This window comes from Excalfactoria chinensis, chromosome 12 (genome assembly GCF_039878825.1).
Source record: "Excalfactoria chinensis isolate bCotChi1 chromosome 12, bCotChi1.hap2, whole genome shotgun sequence".
Lineage (NCBI taxonomy): Eukaryota > Metazoa > Chordata > Aves > Galliformes > Phasianidae > Excalfactoria > Excalfactoria chinensis.
The window spans coordinates 1,826,727-1,838,838 of NC_092836.1; the positions used below are offsets into that span (position 1 = coordinate 1,826,727).

The 12,112-nt window shown below is 44.1% G+C and overlaps 1 protein-coding gene across 1 annotated transcript in view; it reads left to right on the forward strand.

Moving 5' to 3' along the window:
* The first annotated feature begins 3,528 nt into the window (after positions 1-3,528).
* The window catches only part of CRBN (cereblon), a 29,423-nt gene continuing 20,839 nt past the window's right edge, over positions 3,529-12,112 (forward strand). The window contains exon 1 of the mRNA XM_072347479.1: positions 3,529-3,616. Coding sequence (XP_072203580.1) covers positions 3,613-3,616 — 4 coding nt within the window. The 5' untranslated portion in view covers positions 3,529-3,612. The remainder of the gene's footprint in view (positions 3,617-12,112) is intronic.

Sequence of the window (12,112 nt, forward strand, 5' to 3'; positions counted from 1 at the left end):
CATTCCAGCGGTGGGTGAGTCAGACAGGGGTGGTGAGAACTGTACAGCTACTGCACATGCTTAGGGATGAAGGAGTCACAGGGTGTGGGCCAGGGCAGTGCTGCAGCAGTGCCCTCCTATCCAGAGCACCGTGCATGGAGCAGTGCATGCACTGGGTCCCACTGAATGGTGCTGGTGGGCAAAATCCTGCTTTACTGGGCATCTGCAAAGCTGATCCCTCAAGGATTGCCTTTGATCTCCGCCGTGCTGGGAGATGTGGAACTGCATGAGAACAAAGGGTGAGAACAAACTGTAACACAGATAAGTAATGACTTGGGAAATAGGAGGGCGATAGAAGTTAAAGAAGCAGGATTTGCAGTGGGAGAAAAAAAAACATGCCTTTCTCCCATGCAGCTCCCCAGCCCTCTGCGTGTGGGCCAATTCACAGCTAATCGTTAGATTATTTGCTGAATATCCCCTACTGTTATCTGTGCCCTGCAAAATAATGCACTCATTCCAGGTAGCCACAGGGGTGATTTCATGGCTAGGCTGAAATGAGCAGAGGGATTCGTTAATGGTCATTAAAGGTTACCTCACTGAACTCAGTGCTATAGCGAGCCATTCAGAGGGCTGAGTGCTCCGTACAGGGAGTGAGGAAGGAGGCACTGCTGTCCTTGCTTCCCAGCTCCTGCCTGCTTTGTGTGCAATCTGCTGCTGTAGCAGAAGCCTTGGTTTGGCCTCTACAGGAAGAGACGGTCTGCCTGAAGGAGCAAATGATGATGGAATTCTGTTTCTCTGTAGTCCCCAGTAGAAAAGAAGCGGAAAGAGATGAGTTCTCCTCTTCCCCTCCAAAAATAGGTCCCAGAAGCTCATTAATTGAAATAACATAACGAGCAGCTAAAGTTCACCTAACAAAATAGCATAAATCATTTGCAGCTTAGTGGAAATGATTAATTGATGGAGAGAAAATGCGTCAGATCGTTTTGAACAAAAAGTGAAGGAACTGATCAGGAAAAAAAACATGTTTGAGGGCTGTTCCTGACCTTCAAAATGGTGTTTTTGTTTTACAGCCAGCTAAAAACCAATGCACTCTTACAGGTTGGAAAGGACTGCACAACCCAACGGGGTTGGACAAGAGCTACAAAGCCATCTTGAAGTAAGTTCTCCAAATGTCTATCTGGTTAGACTTTGTTTTGGGGCTGGATGAACCCCAAGCAATGTTGTTAATGCTTCTCTCCATCACATGTTTTGGCTACAAAGTGAAAAACAATTTCTCACGGTTCTGTAGCGATGATCAGCCTGGTCCCATCTGCAACAGCAGCTCAGAATTTACAGCCAACTTAACTGGCTCTATAGTGTTTAGGTTCAATAAAAAGATAAAACTCTCAGGAGCTTTTTTTTTGTTATCCTACTCTGGTTTTTGAAGCCTAGAAGGCACATAAAATGCAATTCTCAGCAGAAGGACGGTAATTGGAAGAAAAGGTAATAGATGGTCCGCATTACTCTTTGAAGTTCCCATTGATCTGTGTTGCTGAGACTATTTTTCTAATTCATAACTCAGAAACGTGAAGAAATTGTCACTTTATTCTCCAGGTGTATGTGATTCACCTCCTAAGAAAATGGACTCAGAGCTCTGAGAAGCCTTTGTTCAGCTTTTCTTGGGGGGTGGTTTACAATGGGGCAGAATTACAACGCCAGTAGTGATATTTTCTTGAATGCGAATTTTCCTGGCGTTAAGCAAAACAACAGTGGGTTTGAGATTTCTTTTTAATGCCTGAAAGCTGTGTGACAAGATTGGATACATCCCTGAAGGACGTGCTTTGCAGCCAGTCCCATGCTGAGAGCTGGTGTTAATTAGGAGGTGATTATCCCACCTCCTTAGGTTGAAAAATGCAACCTTTCATAACGTGGAAGAGCCGTCTGTCCAAACCATGCTTAAGGAAGAGGGCTTTTTCTGCTCACCAGAGCTGAATCTACATGCAATAGCTTGGGCTGATAACGAATTTAGTAGAAGGAGTGGTTGTGTCCCTAATTGACATGGCTGGGATATTCCTGTATAGTCAGGAGTGAGAAATTTATGGTGATCTGGAAATGCAGAGCAAAAGTAGAATAAATAAATAAATAAATAAATAAAAATTTGTGATGGAAATGAATATTGTCGGGGACTTTGGAAAATGTTTAGAGCTGTGGTCTGGGATCTGCACATGGAACAATTGCAAACAGTGTTCGATTTAGCAGGGGTTCGTTGATTAGGTTCTAAGACATCATGGCTGACGCTAATGAGGGGGCCCATATCCCCCCACGAAGAAGCCATCCTGGTTCACAGTGTCTTTCCCACATGGGGCTGCTGGGACTCTGCAGATGGTACAAACCCTCCCATATTTCTTTTTCTCCTGGATTCAGATAAAGGAACAAGAAGGTGATTTCGTATGCGCTGGCACACACGGGGATGAGTTCTACCAACCTGTCTCCATGAGGCAGGTTTTGTAAGACTCATGCATTCATAATGCGTCGCCCCGTGTCTGCCCTGTGACATATCCCTGCTTTACATTCCCTTTGTGCCAAGCACACCGGTTCCCACTCAGGGACTGACTCATAATTCTTTATAACAGCCTTTCAGATGTTTTTGGCATCTACTTTTGCCCGCATATCTCCTCTTCTTCTGTCTTTGGGGATATGATCAATTCCTTCCTCAGTCAGACCCTTCAGGACAGCCAGGAGACCTCGGGACGAGCTGTGCTCACAGTGTAGGAGCACAGCACAATGCAAATGGAAATCTACTCCAACACAATTAAATGTACATGGCAAGCAGGTATTTAGATGAGCCTGGATTTGCTGGCAATTTAATTTGACCTGTGAGCTATCTCAGTGTTTCTTTCATCTATTTTTAGAGAAACATCTACTTTGGTTTGTAGACGTCCTGGGATCCTGCAGTCAGGAAAGGCAAGGAGAGGGATATTGTGGTATTTCTCTGAGCTTTTGGGCTGCCTTGCAGTCTCCAAGCAAGAACACGGTGGATTTCTTGTAAATATTTAAAGGAGAAGTCTGACCCTCCCTGTGCAATGCTGTGCTGTAAAGGTAAAGACTGGCAGCAATCTTCAAATATTTAGATATGTCAACTCTAAAAGCGCAGCAAAAATGTTTGCTCCCATCCTGGAGGTACTATTCTTTTTTTAATTGCCATGTGGCAGTTTAATGGCATACAGCACCGAGGTGTGTTTCTGAGAGATCCTTGTTAACTTTATCAGAGGAAACTTTGAATAAAAGCACGCCAGGATGGCCTCAGGAACCACAAGGGGTTGTCAGCAGAGGGCAGGGTGTTACTAGTGTGTATTAATTTATCTTTTGTGCTGACATTGTTCTATGGTTTGCTGCATAGCGGCAAAGGCATAACCCCTGTTCTGACCATGGTGGATAACGATATTTAGTATTACTGGCTGGAGTCATCTCTCTGAACTGCGTGATCCGGATGGTGTTTGTTTGTTTTTACACTGCAGCAGTAGGAAGGCAGCTGCCCACGTTTTCACACGGGATGGCATCACTTCCACTGAGTGTGCAGCAAGGTGCAAGACACAGGGAGAAAATGGGACAGATATTTCTTCCTCATCTCCTCAGGCCCATGCTGCAGTACTGATGGGTAAGCACTGCCTGTGAGCCTGCCTTGTCTTTTATTGAAGTCAGTGAGAAATTAATGCTTTTTAACTCAAGCCCGGAGTATTGCTCTGTGCTTCCTGTGCTGTGATAGTGCTGTCCTGCAGCCTCCTGTCCTCCTTTTCCAGTGTCTTTCACATGCCTGTCATGGCCTGGATCCATAGGAGAAGGATGTCCTTTGTCTCATCGCAGCCAGTAAGCATCACAGCTCTGCTTCCAAGGTTGGTACGCGTGCACTTTACCCAATCTGATTCTTGTTAGGGCTTTGGTTTCTCTATATTCTTTACCCAAAATAGACACCAGTATGGGTTTAAATGCTAGAATCATAGAATCATAGAATCATAGAATCATAGAATTACTCAGGTTGGAAAAGACCTTGAAGATCATCTAGTCCAACCGCAGCCTAACCAGTAGCCTATCTCTTAAAAAACAACCACGAAACAATACCACAACAACAAACCTCTGCTAAATCATATCCCTGAGTACCACATCCAAACGGCTCTTAAACAGCCCCCCCTAGGAAACAGAATGGCTGGCTGGTGGAATGGGGCGTCCTGGCCAACTTTACCTTACACACAGTCCCATTTAATCCTGTAAGAGAAGTGAAGTTTACACTGCTATTTGCATAGGTGCTGCAGGGGAACAGCAGGCAGTGGGGATGGTGCCAGGCTGGCACTCATCACCACCAGGGAACACTCACAGCACAAAATCCATCTGGAGCCATGCATATTCTTATAGGTTACCACAAGTTTGTATTGATTGAGGTGACGGAGTCATTTTGTTTTGTGCCGAACCACCCAGCATCTAGAATTGAGACCTGCCAGGCACTGAGTGAGTTAGCAGCGCAAATTGGAAAGAGCGGGACTATAAATTGCAAGGGAACTCGCTTTGTGGCTAACACTTGTGCATGCTGTGAAAAACGGGGCTGTACACAAACCGCCCTTCCATGCAGATCCCAATGGGTTTGCTGACAGAGTACCCTGCTGAACCCTCACGCCTTATTCAGTACTTCTTAAAATAGACCTAGTTGAGGAGGCATGGAAAGATGTACATTCTCACCTTAAGTGATGCACTGACAGGAGGCGTCGTGGAATTAACAAGGAGTGTGTAGATGAGCCTGTAGCTGCCTTAACGTATTAAATATATACTGCTAAACTATAAAATGTCTGTAATTGAAAAAGGACCTACTTGATGTGGGTAGCACCATTTCTCTTCTCCAGTACGTATTCTGAAAAGTCAGTAGAATATTTATTCATAAGAACAAATCCATAAATTGCTAGAAAACTAGGTCAATACATTCATGCAGGAAACCAGTCAACCCACACACAGCGAGTTCACCTCGTGCCAGTCACAAAGCTGTGCAGCTGGTAATGGAGCATCATCTCTGAGCTGCCAGGCACCACGGGAACCCAAGTCCCTTCAGGAGCCCCAGATATCTTTGTACACTTCAGCACTGAAAAACCACACTGTGCCTGGAGGTCTCCCTCAGTCCCTCAGGCAGCTCTGCTGGGTTATCTTCCCTTCCCATGCTCCACAGTTTTCTGTGCTTGTCACCTAGTCAGTTTCTAACAGTCTGCTTCTCCTTTATGCTTAAATGAAGGTGGTGATTGCAGAGAGTTGAAGGTTTCAAAAGGCAATGTCCAGAGAGTTTTCATTTCTCATGACTTTCCTCGGCCTTTGGAAACTAGAAAAACTAGGAGGAAAAGAGCACTCACAGAAAAATTTGACGTCCAAAAGGAACCTATCCAGTATCTCAACTGCTGCTGATGTGGGTTGTTCTGATGGTTAAAAACAGTTCTGAGAAACGATGACGGTATATTGCAAAGATAAAGCAAGATGGTATTCAGTGCTGTTAATTAAGGCGTGCGGCACAACAGCCAGATTTCACAAAAATCCTGCTTGATATCAAGCCAAGGACCAATGAGAAAGCATTGCAGTGTCATTACAGTGACACTATGGATGGAATTCGGAGCCAAAGGAAGGAACATGGTTACCAGTTCTCATGCAGAAGAATATAAAATGCAGTAGTTATTATTTCAGGACTTATTTAGATCCCTGGAAAACCTCATTACCCCCAGATTACTCTTCTTTCAATGACAGATATCATTGTGACCAATGGATTTGTGCCACGCTTCAATGTAAGAGCAAGTGTCCCTTTTCCTGGAGGAATCCTTGGGCAATCCCACTGCTCTGCTGTCCCCGGAGCAACATTTACTCTCATCTCACACACAGGTGGGCATTGGGCCTCTCCTATGGGTTTAGAATTTGAAGCAGGTTTGGGGGTAGCTCTGAAAAATGTGAAGGAAAAGTTCAGACCAACGATTGACAACTTTTGTGCATCTCAATTCTAAAAGAATTCAAGTTGTGTGATATATTTGCACTTGCAAATGTCTCGGGCTTTTTGTTTTTCTTTTATACTTATTTTAAGCTTGCAGCATTGCAATAACTATGTTTTCATTTTATTTTTCTCTGCGTCCTTGGGAAAATGAGATAGCAGTACCTCAGGAATTTGTGCTGACAAAAAATTCCCCTGGAACGAAGCTCTGTTTTATGGCTGAAGGAAGAAAATAATCTTAAAGATGTTAATAGTTTTAATTTCCAGATGTGTAAGGGCTGATGCTTTTGGAAAGGTGTGTAGGGAACGTAGATGTCCTTTGGTGGAGCGCTGTGGGAGCTCTGTGTTTGCTAGAGAAGCAGAACGTTGGTGCTGTGAGGCTGTTCTGTGTTAGCTGCTGGTGTTGAAATAGTGTTCTGTGGAAGAGCAATCGGAGAAGAAAAAGAACTGTTGAGCCAAAAGGTTTGCAATGCAGTGCAGTGCTGGGCTCTGTTATGCTAAGAAGGGCAGGAGAAGCCAAATGTTTAAGGAGAGCTGGAAGGCAACAAGAGACAGCAGTGGGGAACATTCACATCAACAATCAATAACCTGCTGAGCATGAGGATTAAGAAACCAGTGAGGGAGAGGTGCAAAGAGAAATGAAAGGGGAAAAAAAACAGGATTGGGAGGAAAAAAAAACCAGTGGTGAGAGAATTTGGTCCTGGTGTGCAGATGGGATTCACAGCCCTCATGTCTGCCTCACCAGCACCAGGGCTGTCCCAGCTCCCAAGAAGCTCCAACTGCCACCAAGAGCTGTGCCAGACTGGGTTGGAGAGCGTGTTGCAGGGAAGGTGACCTACACGTGAATGCCAAAGTGGGGAGGGATTGTGAAGAAAGTGGTTATTGTGTACTAAAAGCCAGCTGGTCTCTGTCATGGAGGAGGAGGATCAAAAGCTGCTGAAGAAACAGGATTGTTTCCTGGCATGATGTGATGGGGGGACTTGATCATCTCTTGATAACAGAAATGGCTTTGCAAAAAATCTGCTTTAAAAAAATATATCCAAAATCCAGACAGTTTAGTTACATGGAGCTGGGATAGAATGTGAAAGTCCTTTGAGGCACCGCACAATCAGTGCAGCACCTCTGCCTTGAGCCAGCCCACGCTGGGTTCACACGAAGTGCTGTGAGCAGTGGCAGGGCAGTTCCTACAATGGAATGCCATTCCATTCTCTTCTGTTCATTCTTTCTTGTTTTGCATTTTACTCTGACTACACTTCACTCCTGGCAGCAGTTCTCTAAGAATGAGCCACATCCTTTCCCCACCAGCCTTCACTTCCCACCATGGTAGCTGCCCCTGCCCCCTGGGTGGGCCTGCTGCCTCCTCCTCCTCTTCCTCCCCTGCTGCTCTTCATCACCTTTTGTGCAGGAAATCCTCACAGCTGCCAGGCTCTTTCTCCAGTGATGCTTCAGTTTGAGAAATGAAATTGCTGTTCCAGTGTCCTGTGATGGATGTGAGCTGGTCACTGTATTTAACATACCCTCAGATAACATTGAAGTACGTAACAGCAAGCCAAGCTGTGCTAAACCTCTCTTGATGGGTTGAGAGCAAACTCATTTACCAAAGTACTTTGGTAGGAATTAAATTAAAATTCTTGTTGTCATTAACTTACTAAAAAAAACATTTGGTATTTCAAACTTTAGTAAATCATTGTGTCTTGCAATTAACTTTCATTCTCCAAACAACAGAATGGGATTAATTTCATTCAGCTCTGCTGTTTAATAAGCATCTAAACAATTCTTTATTTCTGAGCAACAAAGAAATGTGCAGTTATGTTATATTGTACACGTGGTAATGGGCAAAAGGAAAATTGCTAAGGAGAAATTCATCTTTGTTCTTTGTTTTATCAGCTCTGGAGAAGAAATATAGTGAGTGTAACAGGCATGGCCAAGGTAGTGCCCCAGGGGCACGTGGAGCTGTGTGTGAGAAGGCCTTGCATTCCCATACCTAACCTCAGGGATTCTGGCTGCCTGAGCAAGGGCACTGCTGGGTCAGTTCAGAGCATGGCAGCCCTGAGGGTGTAAACAGATATGGAGAAGGCAGCAGACCCAAACAGAGGCCTATTGCTTTTTTCTCATTAAAACTGGCAGTTTTGCGTGGTGGTCCAAGAATGCAAAACTTGGTCTGTTGTGAAAAGGAGCAAAAGTTGATCCCATCAGTACTTTGCAAATTGCAGATGCTGTCCAATGCATTGCATGTGGCCCCTGACTGTGGAGGTAGAGGATTGCTGCCATTGCCCACGTTCAGGAGAGCTAGGCAGAGCAGGCTGTGAAAAACCTTGTGGTTCACTGTATGCCCAAGAGCCAAAGTGCATATGTGTTTGCAAAATCAGCAACTCCAGTACTGCCTGAACTGCAGGAGAAGACATTCAGAGAGGCAGGGCTGAAGCTGAATGCAAGCAGGCAGCGTTAGGAAAAAACAGGGAGTTTATTTAGCGGTAAATAATGAGTTTATGCTCTGCTGCTTTTCTCCAGTGTGTTTGCAGATCAATTAAAAGCTATGTTTAATCTCTGCTCCATTTGCAATCTGATATGCATTGTGCCACTTCTGTGAGGAGAAGCGCAGCTGCTGGCTCTCCCTGGGCAGGGCCTCCTCCTCTGGGCCACTCTGCTGAGGGGGGCTGCAGAACAGCCCATGCACGGGGTGGGCCTCTGTCATGTGTTTATGTGTGCTTAACCTGCATTTGTAACTGCAGGAAAACTTCCCTGAATTAGTGATGACGGTTTTATTTTGAAGAGACTCGTGCTCAGGCGGCGTCTTAAAAAATGAATCATGATTTTAGGTGATTTCTTTCTGCTTGAATGCTCGGAACTGTCTGAAAATTGTTGGTTAAAACTGCTTCAATTTCTGCCTCTAATGGAGGTGCTCACACTCCCTAAACTGGCAAGTGCTGGCTGTAGAATGAGGCACATTCTTCCGATTATATTCCATGTTTACTTGGATACACAGAAAGTAAACCGGCACTGAGCAGCACGGTTAGAGCAGAAACAACCGCGTGGGAACAGAGAAATAACTGGGCCAGACCCACACCTGGCCTTCTGCAGCAGTGCATCCGCATTGCTGGGGCTCCACTGGTCCCAACTCCCTCCCCTGCACTCAGCCTGGGATGTATGGCTGGCAGCCCGCAGTGCAGCCCAGCCCAGCTCAGCCACTGGGTGCTGTGGGAGTTTTCCTTTTTTGTCCTTTTCACTTTATTGCATCAGAAGGATGTAAGCTAGGGCTTGATATTATAATGCTTGGCCTAATGCTAATCATGGATACGTGGCAGTGTTAAAGATACAAGCTATCTCTAGCAGTCTGGTATTAATGCGGTCAGATTGACTGAAAATGTTTTGCTCTTAAGAAATTCGCAGTTCATTTGCAGTCATTACAATAATTAGGTGCTGTGCTCTGAGTGCTCAGCTAAGGGCACCACTGCTGCCCTGCTGAGCACAGCGTGACCGACCCCACTGCAGGGAGCAAGCAACCCCAGCGGTGCTGAACCATCCCAGGGACTGATGACACCCAGCACTTGAGCAGGAGCTTGATGCTTAAATAGCTTTGAGAAGCTGGGCTCCAGCCCTGCAACAAAAGCACATAAATAACGCGCCCCTGCATTCCTATTTGTTTTAATGAGTCAGCTTTTATTCTAAAGATATTGTTGTAAATAAGCTGTGATAGGATTGAGACAAAAGCAATCAATAAGGATTAGATGCAGCTCATAGGATCAAGAGAAGTCAGTTTTCCTGGAAGAAAGGAAGAGGAAAAACAACTTTTCTTTGCTGGATCGCACTATGCATCACCTCCACAGTGTAAAGAGGTCTTTTGAAAACGTGAGTTAACCTACTGAGCCTCCTTTGTGCTGCTCAAGTGATGTAAAGGATGTAGGTTTGAATGAGCTCTGTAATTGCACTTCTCTTTCTACACTGGCTTTTTTGTTCGGTTCTTCTTTTTTTTTTTTTTTCCAAATAGTTCTTTCTTAATCTAAGAATCTTTTATCTGTTTTGAAAAAGCAAAGAGATGTTCCTGCAGTTCTGATGCTGGGTAGCGATATCATGAGAGCAAAATCATTTGGAACATTCAGATGTTGGCTCAAGGGTGTTGCCGATGGCGTGCAAAGCTTTTCTCTCTACATCAGCAGATTGCGTGCAGGTGAGGTTTATAGAGGCTGATGGGGCTGGGTGCTTTTGGGGAGGTGGCAATAAGGTGAGGGCAGTCCAGTAAGCTGCTCCTTTCCCATGAACTCTGTGGTGCCAAAGGGGTCACAGCCAAACTCACAACAGGAGCTTTTGCTGTCGATGTCACAAAAAATAAGTGTGCACCAGGATGACTCTTTGCCTCCTGGTGTTTCTCACTCTGCTGCAGGGCTGAGGTGTAACTTTACCTGCGTTCATTGTGTCCAACACATTCTGCTGAGTCAAAACCAAACGGTGAACTGAGGGGAAAAACCTCTGTTTGGTAACTGACGGGGCAGGACCTGAAATGATGGTGTCCATGGTTGGAGCCTGTAAACACTGCTGTGAAGCCAAACATAGCACAGACAAATGGCTCTTGTGGGTAACCTTCCCTTCAATAAGCCAGGAATGTGAAACAAAACAAATCTCAATAATAATCCATTTGCTTTAACAGGGTCTGAAAAGTTAAGATGTTCGTGTGCATTTTCTTTCACTGTTCCCTTATTATTCAACCTCTATAGGTGTCCTGTACTGTAGCTTTAGAAAAGCAGGTTGCTAACTTGTTAGTGAAGCAATAAAAATGGTTATCAAGGTATTGTACTACGAGGAGGGAATTTTCAGAGCAGCTGTAGTGAAATGACTATGATCAGAGCCAACGCCTTCACTGAACAAATTTATATCAGATTAATTACATAGAATACTTAAAAGCCAAAAGTCGTAGAATAATATACATTAGAAGATGTATCTATTTCCAAAGTCCTTACAACCACAGTGAAATATTGGGAGTTATTACCCACCTTTAACACGGTTCCCATCAGCAGCACAGTAAGCCTTAGAGCTGACACTTCAGATAAGCACATGATCTAGTTCAGCCCTAAAACCCTTAACAGAAAATACATCAGGACTTACTGTAAAATTTCATGGAGGATTAGAGAAAATATTAAGTCAATAGTTCTTTGGTTATTAGGGGCTTTTAAGGTAATCAATAATTTCTAGCCATATTAGTGCCTGAAATGATAAAAGATGACATGAATATCCAGCTCCTTTTTTTTTGGTACACCTCTGTATTTCCTTATTTAGCCAGTCCTGCTGGAATCAATAGTGATACAAAGAATGTGATTATTTTAGAAATGCGATCGATATTGATTTATTTATTACTGCCAGTTTCAAGAGGGACTTCATTTCAGGAACTTGATTTCTTTCGTACAAAAGAACTACCAAGCACAGCACAACTTTGGAGTACCCCTTGGTTTCGGCTATGGAGACATTCCTGTTTAGCAGTGTGCCAGTGCAGCAAAGGCAGTTTCAAGATAATGCTAAATGGGATTAATTCTAAGAATTCTTTACAGTTCCTCGCTATTTCATGCCCTGAAAGCAGTACATAGATATTAATTAAATTTAATTTATATAATTCAGTCCTAAACCTATTTGCATGCAGTCATTTAATAATTGTTTCATCAATTGAATGGATTCTTTCCTTTGATTATGTTTAAAAAAAAATACGAGACAGTCACCCACAGCACAGTCCTTAGGCTCAGTCCTTGTGATCCAGGCAGGAACACAGCCAGTCATACGACAACATTTCAGATTCTTTCCGGGCAGTGTTATCGAGTCTTCTTTCTTCTATTTCCCACTAATCATCTGCTGGCTTTCTTCTGCATTTCTCGTGTAGGAATTTCAGAGTTGTGTTGATATGGATGTTCATTGCTGTGCACCCAAGATCCTCATTTCCCTGGTGCTCCCAACCCGATGCCACCTGCTAACATGATAAGGATGCCTTCTTCAGGTTGTCTCTGCTGCCCATGACAATGACAAAGTTGTGAAAGCAGGCTTGCCTCAGCTTCGTAGAACAGAACTTCATCAAAGCATGGTCATAATTTAACATCTCCACTGAATTCTACGGTATTCTTTATTTCTTTTGTAACTAACAAAGTCATAAAAGTTGCTATCTAATCT